Source organism: Procambarus clarkii, chromosome 16 (assembly GCF_040958095.1).
Source record: "Procambarus clarkii isolate CNS0578487 chromosome 16, FALCON_Pclarkii_2.0, whole genome shotgun sequence".
NCBI classification, from domain to species: Eukaryota; Metazoa; Arthropoda; class Malacostraca; order Decapoda; family Cambaridae; genus Procambarus; species Procambarus clarkii.
In genome coordinates, this window is record NC_091165.1 from 37,435,855 (window position 1) to 37,456,150 (window position 20,296).

At 44.3% G+C, this 20,296-nt stretch overlaps 1 protein-coding gene across 4 annotated transcripts in view; it reads left to right on the top strand.

The window, feature by feature from the left end:
• Positions 1-20,296, top strand: part of LOC123760144 (uncharacterized) — a 124,847-nt gene that overhangs the window by 19,270 nt on the left and 85,281 nt on the right. For 2 of the 4 annotated variants that reach the window (XM_045745650.2, XM_045745652.2), the window contains 4 exons: positions 864-986; positions 1,199-1,393; positions 4,457-4,600; positions 9,401-12,270. In XM_045745650.2, the coding sequence (XP_045601606.2) occupies positions 864-986; positions 1,199-1,393; positions 4,457-4,600; positions 9,401-9,619 (681 nt within the window). In that variant the 3' untranslated portion in view covers positions 9,620-12,270. Of the gene's footprint in view, positions 1-863; positions 987-1,198; positions 1,394-4,456; positions 4,601-9,400; positions 12,271-20,296 lie in introns of those variants that run through there. The other 2 variants (XR_011228771.1, XM_069325456.1) reach the window with 2 other exon arrangements.

A 20,296-nucleotide genomic window follows, 5' to 3' on the forward strand; every position in this document is an offset into this window, starting at 1 on the left:
CAGGGCTTGCACACTTCTTCACAATAAAATCTACAGGATTTGATTACTTCTCTAAGTATAATAGAGTCTATGCCTTTTTTATTAGTAATATATTAGGTACATCTGCATTTGTGCAGCTCCCCTAGACAATATGAAGGGGAGTACAGTGTGTCAAAGAGCTAGCTACATTGTCCTAAAAAATCCCCATCACACAGGATGGTTAGTCATACAGAGGAATGTGATAAGTAGTCTGCACTGGCAAACTCTGGGTTCGTTACGAGGATATCATCATCAACACAAGAGTGAATAAGGTAGCAGTGATACTAAAAGTCTCCATCTCGCAGGATGGTCAGTCATACAAGGCCATATGTTCAGTAGCCTGCACAAGCAAAATTTTGGGTGCAATATGAGGCTATCTTCAAGAACACAAGAGTGAATGAAGTAATTGCAAAGTACTAGGTACCTCATGCCTTGCAATTCAATTCCCAATAAATTCTATGGGGTTTGCTCATCTCTTTTCGATTTTGTTTAAAGTGTACAGGATTTACACACCACTTTTCAAACCACAATGAAGCCTTCGTAATTTGCATGCCATGCCCAGGACAGATTTGTACTGTCGTAGTCTCCTTTTACCCTACTCACATTAACTGTCACTTGTGTCCTATACTACACACAGGAACGTATTGACTCAATCCTAATATATTTAGGAATAACAACAAATGTAAATTTATCCATAACTTTTCTCAAGTTTGTTAATGGAATAGATATTGAGAAATATGATATTACTAACAAAGTTTCATTAAAATAGATATTCAAGTTTTCTATATACCCTTTAAGGGTATATAGATTTCTCAACATGAATGAAGAGTAAGATCTTCACACAGGTCTGTGGGAAGTGGTTAGTGAGAATGAGTTTCACTGAGCTGGAGTATGTGAGCCTGGCTCCAGATGACCTGGACGACATCTCTCACCTTCTGGTCAATCATTTCTACCTGCGAGACATTATGGTAAGTCTGTCTTGGATGTGATACGCTGGCCATGTTATGTTCCCTGTTATTATTTTCATAAATTTAGCCGAATAAAAACTTTTGTATTATGTAATACTAAGATGATTAATATATGTACAAATTAAAAGGTAATAAATTTTAATGGTTTCACTAAATTAATTGTGACCAAGTAAATCTTTTCCCTTTATTTGTATCACAGTTGAATATTACAGACCTTAGTTCTTGGTGTGAGCCCGGAATCAAAGCTGGCTATAGACCTCAATCACATCCGGACCTGTTTAGCAACTGGGCTGTCACTGGGCGCTAGAGACAAGTCAACAAAGCAGTTGGTTGGGGTGCTACTGAACTCCATCCTCGCATTTGACGCTACAGTAATTCACACTCCTTCCAAGAGCAATGAGACTGAGGTATGTTATTTGTAGCAACAGATTGTTTTTGGGCTCTACTCTTATCAGGATGAAGATGAGCCTAGAGGGTGAGTTGATAGAGCTGACAGCTATCCTTCAGAAATATTTGGAGCGATTGCAGGAAGAAGTGAGACAACTGAGAAAGTGTGTCGCGACAAGATGAAGTTTAAACATCTTAGGGTGTCACAAAGTACAAGTGTTTCGGGATGACCATGTAATGGCATTTACTGTTGGTTTACGTATTTATTGCAAAGACCTTCAGCAAGATAAAGTCTATTGTATGCAGTTCAGTAAATGGAAACAATATTTACCGAGATAAACAACCATAAAGTAACACTAGATATGATAAAGGCCAAGACAAATGTCCGGGTCATGTGTGGTGTCTGCCAGGGTTGAGAGTTGCTAGTGACTGGATGTCACGAGCGATTGGTACAAACCATAATCTCTGACAGTATTGCATGAATAATGAAATAACATTGATATATAACTGGGAATCTTGCATTGGCAGGAACATCGTGCGTCTGAGACAATGGCAGCTTTTTGTGGATCTGCTGAAGGACATAGTGAGCAAAACTTTAAGCAGCTAGTGGATAGTAGTGTGGGCGTAGACAATGGGAGAAGATTTAAGGCGACTAGTGGATAGTAGAGCAGGCGTAGACAATGGGAGAAGACTTTAAGTGGCTAGTGGATAGTAGCACGAGCTTAAACAATGGGAGAAAACTTTAAGTAGATAGTAACCCGGGTGTAGGCAATGGGAAAAGACTTTAAGCGGCTAGTGGATTGTAACACGGGTGTAGACAATGGGAAAAGACTTTAAGCGGCTAGTGGATTGTAACACGGGCATAGACAATGGGAGAAGACTTCAAGCAGCTAGGGGATAGTAGTGTAGGCGCAGACAATGGCAGAAGATGAATAACTCTTAAAGAAAATAACATACTGTTACGGCCCTCTTGGGTCGCAACTGGGTTCTTTCTCTGATGTTAGTAGAGCTTGGGTATCCGGCCCCAAGCTAGTAGTGGCTTTCAAGGGGTGTGCTCCGTAACGCAAGTAAATTAAAGGGGAAGGGATAAAACTGCTCAGAAATAAATATATATTCACCACCACCAATAAATAAATATATAAACAGTCACTCGCTGGGGCTATCACTACACTTATGTACACGTCTTGTCTTCTTCTGAAGACACAGGATGCTCTGCTTAACGGTGCTCAAGACGAGTAGCCCTGGTTCTCTTCTTGTGGCCTCTCGATAAATCCTTAGATTCTCTTAGCGAGTCTACCCCGGCCACAGGCCAGCCAAAAATACAATCCCACTGGGTGCACCGTCGTGGAGGCCGTCAACCACAAATCCAGCCTGTAGCTGGCAGGTTCCAATCAGCAACGCTGCGTAGGCCACTCCACGACTGATACTAGGGTTGCGAGCCCTAGGCAGGAGCCTCGTGTGATTCCACAGATCACTCTCCTCACCATAACACCCCAGTGGCTATTCTTCTCCACGAGTCAGCCCCGGGTACGACAATTCCTCAACTGCCACGTCACAGGCAGGCTAACACAACAGTGTTCATCCGGGGTGGTGACTCAACTTCTGCAGCTAATACTTGGAGACTCTACGGCTGCCTTGGGTAGACTGATCCAACGTTCATTACAGCAGTCCCAGGTCGACTCTGTAATCAGACACGTCATCAGTACTAGTTACACTCTAGGGCACCTCACTTACAGGCTTAGACACAAAGCCCCACCTATCCACTCCATAGATGGCATTGCTGTCTAAGCGTCACCTCACCAGAGGTCAGCAGCGGCTGTGTTATGAGCTGATCAGGACGGCAAACCAGCCCTCGTGGCTGGTATTTCCTGTCCTCACTAGGTGGCACCGTCCATTTGGAGGGGGTTTCGGGAGCTGACCCACAGATGGCGCGGTCGTCACTGCTCCGTGCTCGGACGCTGGGCTCGGGTCCGTAACACATACGTTGTAAAAACAATAACAAATAACATTGTCCAATAGGGGCAAAGAAGGGATTTTTCCTAATAATCCCCCATGGTGTAGTGGTTAAGACACTGACCAGGCATTTCGCGAATGCATTGTCCTGAGTTCGTATCCTGGTCAGGAAAGATTTACGGGGTGTCAATCCTAAACTGTAGCCTTTGTTTACCCAACAGTAAAATGGGTACCTGGTTGTTAAACGATTTGTCGATAAATATATATCTATATAAATAAAAATGTAAATGTTCGTTTGTTCAAAATCGCTAATCTCCGAAAGTTCTTCACCGATTGCTTTGAAATTTTCACAAAACGTTCCATTTGCATCCGAGTGGGTTTTTATATACATACTATATAGATGTCACGTCTGTAACGAGAAAAAAAACATGCTTGTTTTGAAAAACTGTTTTTTTTCATGTGTTTTTCTTGTGAGGGAAATCTTCGAAACTTCTTTACCGATTGCTTTGAAATTTTGACACAACATTGCATTCGAATAGGTGCATGTTTTTATATACCTACTATATACATGCCTTACCTGTGACAAGAATTTGATAGCACCAGGGTGTTGCCTGTTTACTGCTAGGTAACAGGTACATCAGGGTGAAAGAAACTGTCCAATTTGTTTACGCTATCATCGGGATCAAACCCAGACCCTAGGATTACGAGTCCAGAGCGCTGTCCACTCAGCTATCAGGCCTATGCACCTCTAAGTATTCATTACAAATGCTTACGACATAGAAAACACTGCGACGAAGACCGGGGCGTTGTGACTACGAATATGAGACCCCTGTTGCACCAGGTGCACAGGTGACCGCGCACGGTCGTATTCGTAAATTTCCCTGCTGGCCATTATCAAGCCGATTGTTACAATCAACCAGGGCAGACCAAAACGTCGTCGACTCTACATCTTCGGCTGTGTGGTTTGGTCATTAATAAAAAATTATCTGCGCTCTATGCAAAGCAAACTAAAGTATGAGTTCACTATAGATGTGCTGCAATGGAAGGGTTAGTGTTCTCATTTCTAATTTTTATGTTTAATATTAGGATTATGATCTATATTCATAATTTTTTCTGTAATTAATTTTCAGATGATGCATACTCATTTTCTTAGGCTACTAGGCCAAGTAGCGGATCTAACAAAACATCATGGGGTGACCAATATCCTGCTTTCTACTCGAGGCTGCATCCATCCTGATTATGAACATCGAGGTCTTTTTACGAAATTAGTGCAGGTGGGTGGCAAATCGTCTGCAAATTTGCTGGGAAGCTGGCAAATTGACGAAGATAGTTAATGAACCCACAGCACGTTTCTTCTCAAGAAATGTCCAGCAAAGCTTTTTTCTGATTTACTGAGTAGCGTGTCATACAGGTTTTCATTGCAAGATTCAGAAAAGTCTGTAAACACCCCCCAAAGGCTCAATTTCTGTTCCAAAATACTATGTAATGTTTCCAATTTGTTTAACTTTTCTCTGTCTCCACACTATATGGAGTGGGGACATCTAAATCTACAAAAAAAAAATCTAAATCTAACAAAAAAAAAATACCTGCTTGCCTGTCAGCCCAAGGGTGGAGGTGAGACGTTTGCAGTTAGCACAATGAAACCTTCCATTGTGATTTGTGACTGTATGTGTGCCATAGGGAAGGAGTGGTAAAGGGTCGATCATATGCCCTTCATTAAGGAGGAGTGGCTTATACTTTGAAAGCCAAGGAGGCCTATTAAGTCTGAAATGCGGATTTGGTTTTCCATAGCGTTTTTGACAGATATTCAACTGTTCATCACACACAACGTAGCCACAACATTGCATCAAAGTAACACGAGTATAAATAATGTGCGTTTGTTGTTCTGTGTGTTGCCGCAGCTCCTGTTTGGCTGGCAGAGAGGTTGATGTATGTGGTTGCCAGGGGTGGATATGCAAGTATAGTCCCATGCCAACTGTCTGCCACCCTTCCAAGGGCGCAGTGTGATTCCGTCTGGTCGGCCAGCAAAGCTAACAGAGTCACGGTTCAATAGATTGTGGGGCTTTCTCTCTGCTGGAAACTGGGCAGAGGCAAAACTTCTTTTAATGATGTTATTGATTTCGTCGTGCCTAGAGTGCCAACCGCCAGATTTTCCACAGTGCAGGCCATGCAATCCATATTTGCCAGCATCTGCCTCGCTCCAAATACACCTATGAACAGTGTGGATAGGGGCAGCAAGGCGGAGAGCGATTGCAATACGGAGCTCCTGCAGATTAAGACGTGTGCCTGTCGGGACTGCCAAAAAGAAGTCCCCTGCATGGGGAGCCTACACAGCTGAGAGGAGTGCACGATCACTGGCGGTTGTTGCTGCCTCCAGCAAAGCTGTGACTTCTTTGTCTACAATGGGACTGTCCCAGCTGGATTATTTCTAGGCTTTCGGCATGGTTGGTCTGAGTGCTGGGTCTGCCATGGTATCCCATTTTGTGTCACATTCCGTGTAGTCGGAGTCCTGTATCTCTGCTGAGTGACACAGGTTGTCTGGTACAACCTGTGTCACTCAGGGGCGCCCCGTAGGTAGCTTCACTCCCGAGTTGGCTCCTCCCTTCTTTGGGGAAGGTAGCCTTCAGTGCATATTTATTGATTGCTTTTACTGTCTAGACATATGATTGAGATAAGACGTGATTATAATATAATTAGATATAAGATTTATAGGTTATAAATAGTACTTGCTAATACTATTAATTCTTATTAAGAATTTGACTTAATCCTTACTGGAAATCGATTGAATGTTCCAATAGTTTTTTAATTAAGCTATTCTCCTCGAAGCTTCTAGATCCTTGAGAAATCATGCACAAAGTCACGTAGACACCTTGGGCCCTATGGTGTATATGATCATAGGTGGCATTGTCATATAGGATCCAAATGTAATATATAATGAATCTGTAGTGATTCTGATATAATTTTGATAGGATTTAGAAATACTACATTTCTTAGATAATAATGTTATAGTGGGTAAAATTTCGCACACTAGGGACGTCACTTGCCCCAAATACTGCACACGTAGCTGCTATAGTGTCAATGCTGGGGGTGTCACGTGGCCAGGTATTGTACACGTAGGTGCTATAGTGTCAATGCTGGGGGGACGTCACGTGGTCAGGTACTGCACAAGCAACAACTATTTTTGTCCAGTGTGTGGTGAATCTCATAAATCTGAGGTGTGTTTTAAGAGTATAAGGAAACTACACCCAGTAAGTGAAAAAAGCATAAATTGTTTAAAGCCGTGTTCAAGCTTGACATCTTGACCGTGTCAAACGACCAGTTGTTTACCCGGCAAGTCAGGCGCAGGGCCGCTCCAACCGTGGAGGAAGGATGCAAGGTATTGTTGCAGGCTCTACTTCCTGTACAGAACCATCTGGATGTTGTGTTTGTACCAGCTGGTTACCAAACACTTCACCATCTGCCAAACCACCAAGTGCACCAGGGAGCCAGACATCAGGTTCCTGTTCAACCAGCTGCACGTCGAGTGCCAGGAACCTGCCACCCGGGGGTGTCGACTCGTTGAGTGCCAGGAACCTGCCACCCGGGGGTGTCGACTCGTTGAGTGCCAGGAACCTACCACCCGGGGGTGTCGACTCGTCAAGTGCCAGGAACCTACCACCCGGGGGTGTCGACTCGTTGAGTGCCAGGAACCTACCACCTGAGGGTGTCGACACGCCAAGTGCCAGGAACCTGCCACCTGGGGGTGTCGACACCACACTCGATTTTCCCTCCATACCACCATGAAGAGCGGTTGCCAAGTGTTGCCACCAGCTCCATTCGCTGTACAGAGCCATCTGGAGGTGATGATCGCTCCAGCTGGCCACCAAACTCACCACCTGTTAATTCCGAAGTGCACAAGAGGACCAGTGCCAGACCAAAGACTCCTGCCATTACCCCAGCTCCTCCACTAGCACCAGGTGCTGTAACTTCTGCCAGCGGTGGGCCTGCCCCTGATGCATAATGGCCACTCCCCGGTTCTGGGACACTGTCATCTACTGTGGGGGGACCGCTCACGGCTGGACCCCACAGTCATCTGGAAGTGGGGGTTATGGAACAGAATTAAGATGAAATGATCGCAACCTCAGCCTCCCTAGCAACTCGCCTTTGGGTCGCTCTGCTGATCCAGCAGCGGCTGCCCTTCGTGAACGGTGGCAGGAACACCAGCAGCTGGCGAAACAACTGCAAGAGCAGCTGCAACATGAGAAAAAATCCTCCAAAGGTATTGCAGAGCTGCTCATGTGCGTGAGGTAACTTGTAAGCAATGACCGCCACCTCTCCCTCACCCCTCCCAATGAACCCTCCCTCCCCAACCCCCCTACAACCCCTGAACCCTCCCTCCCCAGCCCCCCTACAACCCTTGAACCCTCCTTCCCTCCGCCTCTGAACCCTCCAAACATGTGTTCTGTTACCAATTAAATGAAACTTCTAGTGATCTTGTATCCTTGTGTAGTGGAACCCTTCCATGCAGGTTAACTGCCAAAACTGTGCTAGGCTATATTGAAAACGACTCTTGAGGTTATCTTGAGATGATTTCGGGCTTTAGTGTCTCCGTGGCCCGGTCTTCGATCAGGCCTCCACCCCCAGGAAGCAGCCCGTGACAGCTGACTAACACCCAGGTACCTATTTTACTGCTAGGTAACAGTGGCATAGGGTGAAAGAAACTTTGCCCGTTGTTTCTCGCCGGCGCCTGGGATCGAACCCAGGACCACAGGATCACAAGTCCCGCGTGCTGTCCGCTCGGCCGACCGGCTCCCTCTATAGATAAAAAGGATACAAAAAGTGTACTTGACAATTGGAGGCAAATGTATAACATTGGTAATATTCTAAGACATGTTCCTGGACTAGTATCAGAGTGAAATAGATAATACGCATTAAATGGACTAATATTATCAATCTACATAATGCTTACTTTAAATGCACAAATAACTAAACTATTCATCCTTAGCTGGAACATTGCATCCATGAATAAAAATGTTCTCTGACTTATATCACAAAGTAACAACTGAAAACATTGATATTATATGTCTTGAGGAGTGCAGAGTTCCTGCAAGATCCTCACCCCCAAAATTGCCCTCATTTGTTTCTTACAACATTAGATCCAGTAGCTCTTGCATTTTATACATCAAGCAATCCCTCCCCCCTCAATTTCCTCCAGAGAAACAAACTGAGGAGATAACAATATCATGGAGTGAGGATCTATGTGGGCAACTCTATCCTCAATGAATCTAATTTATATGCTCCAGCAGGAAAGTTTAATTATATTGATCTTCCAGCCTACGCTCAAGCAGAGCCCACCATCATTCTTGGTGACTACAATGCTAGACACAAGGACATTGGTGGCTCTCGCTTCAGTAACGGGAATGGGAATAAACTGCTGTCACTACTAAATATTCACGAAGATGTGCAGATTATTGGCGACCTAAATGTTCAAGCTCTTTTTGTCAAGGTCGTAGCCAAGGCGCGGGAGCGCATGACAGAGCTCAGACAAGATTACTGAAAACTTTTGTTAACTGTCTCAACGGTCACACATCCTCTGCCAGGCATGGAAGGATACTAAAGAATTAAAGGTGATAAGATCTGCCAAATGTCACACCCTCACCCTCTACACACACAAAAAAGGATGGATGAAGGGAAAGATGGATGAATAGAATGAAGATGAAAAGGTGGATGGATAGATTTCCACCAGTCTCCGTGGTGTAGTGGTAAGACACTCGCCTGGCGTTCCGCGAGCGCTTTGTCATGGGTTCGTATCCTGGCCGGGGAGGATTTACTGGGCGCAAATCGTTAACTGTAGCCTCTGTTTAACTCAACAGTAAAATGGGTACTTGGTTGTAACAACGATTCTTCGCGGCGGGGATAGTATTCCAGGGACTTGTTCGAAACGCTACGCGTACTAGTGGCTTTACAAGAATGTAACAACTCTTGTATATATCTAAAAAAAATGGATGGATAGAGGGAAAGATGGATGGATAGAGGGAAAGGAAAGATGGATAGACAGATAAATGTGTATAATATTCCACTTGTACAACTTCCAGATGAGTGTGAACATTGGCATCAAAGAGGGCTGCACACTGGCGTCGGCAGCAGCAATCAACCCACATAGCGAGAAAGCTTTTCTTCGTGTAGGTTACAAGGTCGGCAAAACACTTGACTTTAACACCGTGGAGGAAGTTCTGCTTGATTTGTCCCACGTGAGCCACACGGTCCTCAAGGTCATGACCAAAGTCCTCTCACCGATCACCACATCGTCATAATTGGGAAACAACAAGCAACAATTGGTTTCTCAGTATCTAATACTTTGTTTCCTCTGTAATGTTTGAGTGTAGAAGTTGTTTTTAGATCAGTAATCAAACACAACACAACACACGCAAACACAAACACATGTTGATTGATAACCGAGGAAGCGTTTACCTTCATTTAATGCCCTGTTCACCTCACAGTAAAAGAGGAGTTAGAACTGATGTTGAGTGTATCATAGGGATAGTCAGTAGTGGGCCTGGTATATATGAGAGAGAAAATAGGTCGAGAGTCCTCATTTCGGGAGTTTAAAAAGGTCGGGAGTTATAGTGTCGGCACTGGAGGCGTGACATAGCCAGGTACTGTACACATAGGTGCTATAAATGTCAGCACTGGGGGTGTCACGTGGCCAGGTACTGTACACATAGGTGCTATAAATGTCAGCACTGGGGGTGTCACGTGACCAGGTACTGTACACATAGGTACTATAAATGTCAGCACTGGGGGTGTCACGTGACCAGGTACTGCACAAGCAAAATAAATTTTGTGCAGTGTGTGGTGCATCTAATAATTCTGATGTGTGTTTTAAACGCATAAAGGAACATAACCCAGTAAAATAAAAATACATGAATTGTGGCATGAGCGGTGTTCAAGCTTGGCACCTTGACTGTGTCAAACGACCAATTGTTTACCGTAGGGCACCTGGCCGCTCCCACCCTGGAGGAAGGTTGCCAGGTACTGCTGCAGGCTCTACTCCCTGTAGATGCCATCTGGACGTTGTATTCGTAACAGCTGGTTACCAAACACTTCACCATCTGCCAAACCACCAAGTGTACCAGGGAGCCAGACATCAGGTTCCTGTTCAACCTGCTGCACGTCGAGTGCCAGGAACCTGCCACCCGGGGGTGTCGACTCGTCGAGTGCCAGGAACCTGCCACCCGGGGGTGTCGACACATCGAGTGCCTGAAACCTACCACCCAGGGGTGTCGACACATCTAGTGCCTGAAACCTACCACCCGGGGGTGCCGACACCACACTCACCTTCCCCTCCACACCACCATGAAGAGTGGTTGCCAAACGCTGCCACCAGCTTCACTCGCTGTACAGAGCTATCTGGAGGTGATGTTCGCTCCTGCTGGCCAACAAACTCACCACCTGTTAATTCCGAAGTGCACAAAGGGACCGCTGCCAGACCGGAGACTCTTGCGAACACCCCAGCTCCTCCACAAGCACCAGGTGCTGTAACGTCTGCCAGCGGTGGGCCTGCCCCTGATGCAGAATGACCACTCCCCGGTTCTGCCAGTGGCGGGCCTGCTCCTGATGTAGAATGGCCACTCCCTGGTTCTGGGACACTGCATGTCACCTACTGTGGGGGAACCGCTCACAGCTGGACCTTACAGTCAAATGGAAGTGGAGGATAAGGAACAGGATTAAGATGAGATGGATCGCAACCTCAGCCTCCCTAGCAACTCGCTCTTGGGTCGCTCCACTGATCCAGCAGCGGCTGCCCTTTGTGAACGGTGGCAGGAACACTGTTACAACTGATATGAGTGGGGCTTCTATGGGGTACTGATACTATTAAGGGGTATAGGTAGTTAGAAGACAAGAGTATCAAATATGGGAGAGCTAAAAGGCCCGGCCCCCAAAATAAACTATCCACAGTAGTAATAACTTGCTACAAGACCATATATGTTAGTCTAAGGGTTGATCACTGCGCTCCCACCTTGGAAGAAGAGATACTCTGTAATTCATGTACTTATTTATTAACCCCTTAACAACCCCCCCATATACACTCACACCAATAACAATAATAATAATAACTTTACCACACTATCTTACGTTAAAAGCCTTGGTCCACATAGGCAGGATACAAGGTTTACACTAATAACAAGCTAGGGTAAAGTACTACTGGATAAGCCCTGAAGCTGGATGCAGCTTAGGGTAGTGAGACCACGTGGGACCCTAATACAAAACACAACACTTAGGGTAAACAAAACACTGGCAAATACTAACCCCAGGTCTCACCAATAGTTACTACCAGAGTAGGCACACTTACACCATATAATACTTAACTTAAGGGTACAGGAACTTCAGGTAAGGGAAATAAGTAAGAGGAGAAGGAAGGAGAGTAGGGATACAGCCACAGAGTAGGTCTTAACCTCACGCCACCAGCCAAGAGAAGACCGAGCTAGCCACCAGCTGCCTCCCTCATGTTGTGGTGCCGGGAGGAGCCTAATTGATCGTGCAGCTAAGCACATTAAAGATCTTCCCCTATGCAACGTATTGTTACTTTATGAATGATTAGAAAGTATTAGTAAGCAAAGTTGGTGCCTATGTTATTATTTAATAATCAACCCCCAGCTCAGTCTTTAAATGATCTTTGAGAAACAATAATAGTCTTACGTCTGGCAGGGAAGATACAAACAATTGACATTCTAGATGCCCAACTGTGCTACCAGGAAGTTTAATAGCTCAATTTTGACCTCTGGTTTCCACTGGAGAACCCAGGGTCGTAACACTCCTCCCCCCTTCAGAGAAAAAAAAATGTGACTACTAGAATAGTAGTCATTTTTTTTTTTGTAAGAGTATACAGAGAACAAAAAGAAAAACATATGACAAAAACAAAAAATAAATCAAAAGCAATTTCTCTGCAAAAAAAAAATACAAAGGAGTTCTCTGAAAGAAAAAAAAAAAAACATACACAAAAAAAATAAAAGAACAGGGAAGTAAATAAATTGGACACGGAATATTTAATGTCACAGGAGAACCTAAAAAAAATTAACTAAAGCATGACGGTTGGTAAATGGCTTTCTGTGGCTCAGATGAACGGTATTCAGGCAACCGGGACAGAGCGTCGGCTATCACGTTGAGTCTGCCCGGTAGGTGGGTAATGGAAAGATTGAAGTCCTGTAGGTACAACCCCCACCTGAGGATGCGTTTATTCTTACCCTTCATCTGAGTCAGGAAGACTAGTGGGTTATGGTCCGTGTACACTTCCACTATATTTCCTGTGAGGTAAACTTCGAACTTTTTACATGTTAACACTAGCGCCAACGCCTCTTTTTCTACCACTGAATAATTGCGTTGCGCCTTGTCGAATTTCACAGAGTAATAATATACTGGGTGTTCCACCTGATCATCCCCAGTTTGCAACAACACTGCACCAGCACCCGAGTCAGACGCGTCAACATGAATTTTAAACGGTCGGTCGAACCTTGGACTAGCAAGCACTGGGGCGGAAGCTAAGATCAATTTCAAATTTTTAAATGCCTCTGCACAGTCTGATGACCACTTAAATTTAACGGCTTTCCGCAACAAGTCTGTGAGAGGAGTGGCAACACTGGAAAAGTTCTGACAAAAACGTCGATAGTACGCACACATACCGATAAATCTTTGAACGTCCTTTTTAGACTTTAGTACTGGATACTCCAGAATGGCACTGATTTTATCTTGCCGAGGTAACACTTTTCCTTGGCCCACTTCATAACCGAGGTACGTCACTGTGCCTTGGCCAAAATGACACTTTTTAGCATTTAAGGTAAGATTTGCCCTTTTCAAGATGGCAAACAACTGGCGTAACCTAGCTATGTGGTCAGCCCAATTACTGTCAAACAGCACGATATCATCTAAATACGCCCGACAATTTGGCACCTTAGCGAGTAGAGAGTTCATGAGTCTCTGGAACGTGGCCGGAGCATTACGCAAGCCGAACGGTAACACTTGATACTCAAAAACACCCTCGGGTGTCACGAACGCAGTGAGCTGTTTAGCACGTTCAGTGAGTGGGATTTGATAATACCCCCTCGAGAGGTCGAATTTCGAAACGTACTTGGCATTTCCCAACTCGTCGATGCAGTCCTCGAGGAGGGGCAGCGGATAGGCATCCACAATGGTCACCTTGTTGAGCTGCCGATAGTCGGTGCATAATCGCCAGGAGCCGTCTGGTTTGGGGACCAAAAGGCAGGGCGAGCACCAAGAGCCCTGGCTCGGCCGGATGAGGCCGTGCTGGAGCAAGAAGTCGACCTCCTTCCGTACGATGGCCTTCTTTTCTGGACTCATCCGATAGGGTTGAAGGCGAATGGGAGTGTAGTCCGTCAATTCGACATCATGGCAAATGGCATCAGTCTGGGTCGGGACATCCCCGAACAGACTGGAGAATTCAGCAACCAACGACTGCACCTCTTCACGTTGGGCCATCTGCAAATGGGACAGTTCCTCCACAGCATTCACAGAACTAGAATTATTGAAAATGAGATTAGTTGGGTCCCCAGAACAATCATCCCCTCTCTCACTGGAAATGGAAACATTGGTTAGTGCAATGGGCCTGGGGCCCTGGAACTTCTTCAGTCGATTTACATGTATGAGCATTACCTGGTTACGTTTGTCAGAGTGCCTCACTTTGTACGTGAGGTCCCCAGTCTTTTCTGTCACAATGTAGGGGCCTTCGTACTTGTGGGACATAGTGTTCCCTAGTCGAGGCTTTAATACCAGGACAGGGTCGCCAGGCTGAAATACCCGTAACTTAGATTTAGCATCGTTACGTTCTTTCATCTTTTCTTGGGCCTTGCCAAGATACTTTAATGCAGCCGCCTTGCAGTCCTTGAGTCTCTGGTGGTGTTGCGCAAAGAAAGCCGAACCTTCGGATAACGTTACGTTCCCTAACAGATTCTCCTGTAACATTTGCAAGGGTCCACGAACTTTATGGCCAAAGACTAACTCAAAAGGAGAACAGCCCAGTGAACTTTGTAATCCCTCTCTAGCCGCAAACAAAACATACGGTAAATTCTCATCCCAGAAGGTGTGGGAACTCTCGCACGATGTCCTCAACATCTGCTTCAGAGTTAGATGGAAACGTTCAATTACCCCCTGACTCTGTGGATGGTATGGGCTGGAAACCTTATGAGTTATTCCATGTTCCTTACAAAATTGCTCGAAAACATCAGACTTAAAATTAGTACCATTGTCAGTTTGCACGACCCGAGGCAGTCCAAAAGTGGAAAAAAATTGCAACATACGAGCAACAACAGTTTTTGCTCGGATGTTCCTTACAGCAAAAGCCTCTGGGTAACGAGTAGTGATACACATCATCGTGATTAGGTAAATATTACCAGACTTAGTTCTAGGTAATGGTCCAACACAGTCCATTACCACATGAGAAAATGGTTCCTCTGGCACGACAATAGGCCTTAGAGGAGCTTTAGGTGGAGTCTGGTTTGGTTTCCCAACCAGTTGACAAACAACACACGCATTACAAAATTTTGCCACATCGCTTTTCAGCTTGGGCCAGAAAAAATACTTTAAAATTTTGTGATACGTAATATTAATACCTTGATGTCCCCCCATAGGATCATCATGAGCAGCTGCCAAAACTCTTTCTCTATAGCAGGTCGGCAACATAACCTGGTGGACTACCTCCCACTCATTTGACAAGGGAGCACTCTGTGGTCTCCATTTTCTCATCAAAATCCGATCATTGTAGTAGTACCCAGTTGCTGCGTCTACAATTTCCTCCATAGAGACGGCTGTTTCATGACAATCTGCAAGAGTGGGGTCAGCTTTCTGTAACTCACTCAAGGAGGCATCTAGGCCTTGGTCAGATGCCATTGGCCGAGGCTCAACAGTGTTTTCCACCTCCCCACTACTCTCAGTAGATGGCGGTGGCAGGCTCTCCACAATGTCCTCGGCCACGTCATCGAGTCGGGCCATGAATGTGTCCGCGAGGTCCACTTGGTTTTCACCACTCGGAAAGCTCCTCGTGACCTCGGGATTTACCACCTTGGCAAGCACAGGGCTGCCCTTACATTTAAGTCCCATAGACCTGGTCACCGCGCACGCAGGGTACACAACATTATCCTCTGCGGCGGGTGGATCCAGGCAAACCTTAGGGGTAGGCAACATAATAGGCAGTCTGGAGTCCCCTACCTTATCCCCTGCTAAATCATTACCAACTATTACATCAACATTAGGGAAAGGTAGGTATGAAGTGACTCCGACTGTACAAACACCCTTGTGGAAATCAGATTCCAGGGTAACCTTATGGAGGGGTACTGATCGAGTATCACTAGTGACACCCTCGACCAGTACCACCTCTCCAGTGTCGAGAGTGTTGGCACCTTGCAATGCACTCTCTAAAATTAAAGTCTGGATGGCACTGGTGTCTCGGAAGATCACCACGTCCTTCCAGGAAGAACCCTCAGACAAAAGTAGTCTCCCTTTCGATAAGAATGGGGTAAGCAAGTCCAACCACTGTGGGTTGGAGGTCTTACTCCCTAACCCTTCTGAAAGCCTCAAGCCCTGTGTCACAACTAGAGCATTGGGTCTTTTTTCAGGGTGCAGTTGCCAACAACGGCTAATAGTGTGGTTTGGACGATTACAGTGACCACAAAAACGTCGGGGAGAAGAGACATTACTAACAGAATTACCCTTCGGTTCACCTTTAGGTGCCGTTGGGCTAGACACTTTAACAGGGTTAGTTATGTCTGAAACAGAAGGTGCATTAGGTAAAGGGTTAGAATGAGCTGGTCTGGACTGGCTGTGGGTATAAGGTTTGCTACTCTGTGGGGTATAATTATTTTTATTGGGCCTTTTGCCCGCCAATTGGTAGTTTTCTGCCAACTTGGCCAAATCCCCTATTTTAGAATTTAACTCTATCCTTCCTTTAATGTACTGTGATACGTTCTCTGGCATAACATCTATAAAATGCTCCATTAAAATTAAGTTCCTGAGAGCCTCGTATGTTTCGGCTTTCGCCGAGCGAATCCATCTATCAAATAATCGAATTTGATCATTCACAAATTCAGTGAGCGGTTGGTTGTGAGTAGGCCTAAGGTTACGATAAACTTGGCGGTGAGCTTCAGGAGTAATTTCATATGCCCGCAAAATACATTCCCTGACTTTATCATATTCGAAACACTCATCGTCAGGCATGTTTATAAAAATATCTTGTGCTTTACCCCTAAGTCTTCCCTGTAGGATTTTTACCCACTCTTCCTTTGGCCAGTTCATGGACGTGGCCACTCTCTGAAAATGGTTGAAAAACCTTTCAGGGTCAGACTCGGAAAATTCAGGCAAATTATGCTTTTTCTCATAATGCCTGGGGTTTGAATCCCCGGCAGGTGGAGGTCCAGTGGCATTCGCTCTAATTCTAGCCTCCTCGGTTTTGAGTTTTTGCTCCTCTAATTTTATTTTTGCTAACTCTAAAGCTAATTCACTTTCCCTATGAGTTGCACTTTCTGCTTGGCTAGGCTGGCATAAAGGTGTATCACTTGCCAATAGTTGTTCATCAATACAATGTTGTAATATTTCATTCACCAAAGTCCACTTTTTATCTGCGACATTTAATTCTAGGCCAAATTCCTGGCCTAACAATACTAAATTAGACTTTTTAAGTTTCTTTATCTCTACCACTGAAGGCTCCCTTGCCAGTTTCTGCATTTCAGAAGACATCACTAATAATTTTAGCTCCCAGCCAAAGAAAAAATTAAAAAATAAAAATTGGAAAAAAACAAAAATTTGCACGGCCCCTAACACAAGGCCACACTAACCTTAATCGTGAAGGGATCCAGCTGGATGTCCAGTCAGTGCAAGAATGTCCTTTGCTAGATGAGCTGGACCCTAGGCTAGCACACAACCGTTCTGCGGAAATAAAAAATTTTAATTTTGGCACTCAAGAATCTAATTTTTTACACTTATAATGTTCCTCCCGGACTGGCCAACCACTTGTTACAAATGATATGAGTGGGGCTTCTATGGGGTACTGGTACTATTAAGGGGTATAGGTAGTTAGAAGACAAGAGTATCAAATATGGGAGAGCTAAAAGGCCCGGCCCCCAAAATAAACTATCCACAGTAGTAATAACTTGCTACAAGACCATATATGTTAGTCTAAGGGTTGATCACTGCGCTCCCACCTTGGAAGAAGAGATACTCTGTAATTCATGTACTTATTTATTAACCCCTTAACAACCCCCCCATATACACTCACACCAATAACAATAATAATAATAACTTTACCACACTATCTTACGTTAAAAGCCTTGGTCCACATAGGCAGGATACAAGGTTTACACTAATAACAAGCTAGGGTAAAGTACTACTGGATAAGCCCTGAAGCTGGATGCAGCTTAGGGTAGTGAGACCACGTGGGACCCTAATACAAAACACAACACTTAGGGTAAACAAAACACTGGCAAATACTAACCCCAGGTCTCACCAATAGTTACTACCAGAGTAGGCACACTTACACCATATAATACTTAACTTAAGGGTACAGGAACTTCAGGTAAGGGAAATAAGTAAGAGGAGAAGGAAGGAGAGTAGGGATACAGCCACAGAGTAGGTCTTAACCTCACGCCACCAGCCAAGAGAAGACCGAGCTAGCCACCAGCTGCCTCCCTCATGTTGTGGTGCCGGGAGGAGCCTAATTGATCGTGCAGCTAAGCACATTAAAGATCTTCCCCTATGCAACGTATTGTTACTTTATGAATGATTAGAAAGTATTAGTAAGCAAAGTTGGTGCCTATGTTATTATTTAATAATCAACCCCCAGCTCAGTCTTTAAATGATCTTTGAGAAACAATAATAGTCTTACGTCTGGCAGGGAAGATACAAACAATTGACATTCTAGATGCCCAACTGTGCTACCAGGAAGTTTAATAGCTCAATTTTGACCTCTGGTTTCCACTGGAGAACCCAGGGTCGTAACAAACACCAGCAGCAGACGAAACGGCTGCAAGAGCAGCTGCAACATTATAAAAAATCCACCAACGGTATTGCAGAGCTGCTCATGTGCGTGAGGTAACTTGTAAGCAATGACCGCCACCTCTCCCTCACCCCCCCCCCCTCCACCCCTGAACCCTCCAAACATGTGTTCCCCTGCAAATTAAATGAAACTTCTAGTAAGTTTGAATCCTTGTGTAGTGGAAGCCTTCCACACAGGTAAACTGCCAAAGCTGTGCTAAGCTATATTAAAAACGACTCTATAGATAAAAAGGACAGAAAAAATATACTTGATAATTTAAGGCAAATGTGTGTTACATTAGTAATATTCTAAGACATGTTTCTGGACTTATATCTTATGGAAATAAATAATATATATTAAGTGGACTAATAATATCAGTCTATATAATGCTTACTTTAAATACACAAATAACTAAGTTATTAATCCTTAGCTGGAACATTGCATCCATCAGAAAAGGTTCTCTGATTTATATCACGAAGTAACAACCGAACACATCGATATTGTATGTCTCCAGGAATGCATATTTCATGCAAGACCCTCAACCCTAAAATTGCCCTCATTTGTTTCTTACAACATTAGATCCAGTAACTCTTGCATTCTGTTACGAACCTTACTTCCTGTGGAGGTTGGTTTCGGTTATAAAATGTTGGTGACACAGTGGAGAGTATTTATTAGAATAAATCCACAGCTGAGATCAGAGAGGCCGCGAGTTACCAGTAATACTCCGCCCAGTAAAGTAGTGCCTTCTCAGCTGGAGGTTGTCAGAAATAATGTGAACTGGAATAGCCTAACTATATAAGAGAAAAATTGGCTCTGTCTAAAAGTATGCATGGGGAATATGGTAAATAAAATCCATAATGAGTTTGATTGCATATGTAAAGAATAGAGTATTAAGGAGCGATGATGCGAGAGAGGTGGACGCCATCTTGACTAAAGGGGAAGATGTATCGCTGCCGACCGATCCTGCTATTTGAGGGGTTTTCTCCGGCTGTACAGTCAGATAAGCCTATCCTTGTATATAACCAGGGTTGCAAGATTGGGTAGAGTAGTATTACAAAAGTTGGAGAAGTTTTATAAGAGTCCAGGTTTCCTAGAGGCTTAAATATGTGTCATTGGATGATAGCGGTGGTGGCTGGGTGCACGATACCAGGTATGGGACGGTGAGCCGTGGGGTGGTCAGAGCCACTTGAGGTTATAATACAGAGTGATCTTATGTTGTGAGGAAAACGCCTTGTTGAATGTATTCATGTGTGACTTATAAGTAAAAATTTTTTGACTTTTGTACTGGGTTATTTTCCTTGCTCCATGTTTTACCCCTAGACAACATTTTAAGGTCCACCACCACCAATTTCTTGATAGGTGTCTATGACAACAAAATCGTATCACTACTGATAACAAAAGTTAGACACAGGCCATGATATAATTGAGTAGTCTGTCCGAGAGCACCTTACTTATCGAGCAGCCTGACCGAAAGCCTAATAAAAGTGGATAGCCTGTAGGTGTAACTTGACATAAAAATTGTGAAGCTTATTTTTTCTCTTTAACTTGTGTAGAAATTTAGAATATTTTTAATATTGGTATAATATGAATATGCACTTTATTACTTATTTATGTACATGTTATTAATCTTTATGAAAAGTGTTTTAAGAAATTTTTGTGCGTGTTCTCGAGTGCAAAAAATTTACCAGTTGACAGGGCAGTCAAGTAAACTAAGCACTGTCCTCATCAGTTTTCAAAACAAATTCTCAGCCTAAAAAATATAAAGGTCGGGCAGAATCATAAATTTGTGTTGGAGTCTGCTGTATCTTAGCACACTAAAAGTGAATTTGGTAGCACAACAAATTGTCGACAATCCTAGTGTTGAGGGTTTGAAAGCGGCAAAAAAGTTTATCCTAGTGGCTGTTGGCAAGCACTATGGACTGTTAATTGCACATGGGAATGGTGAAGACGGAAC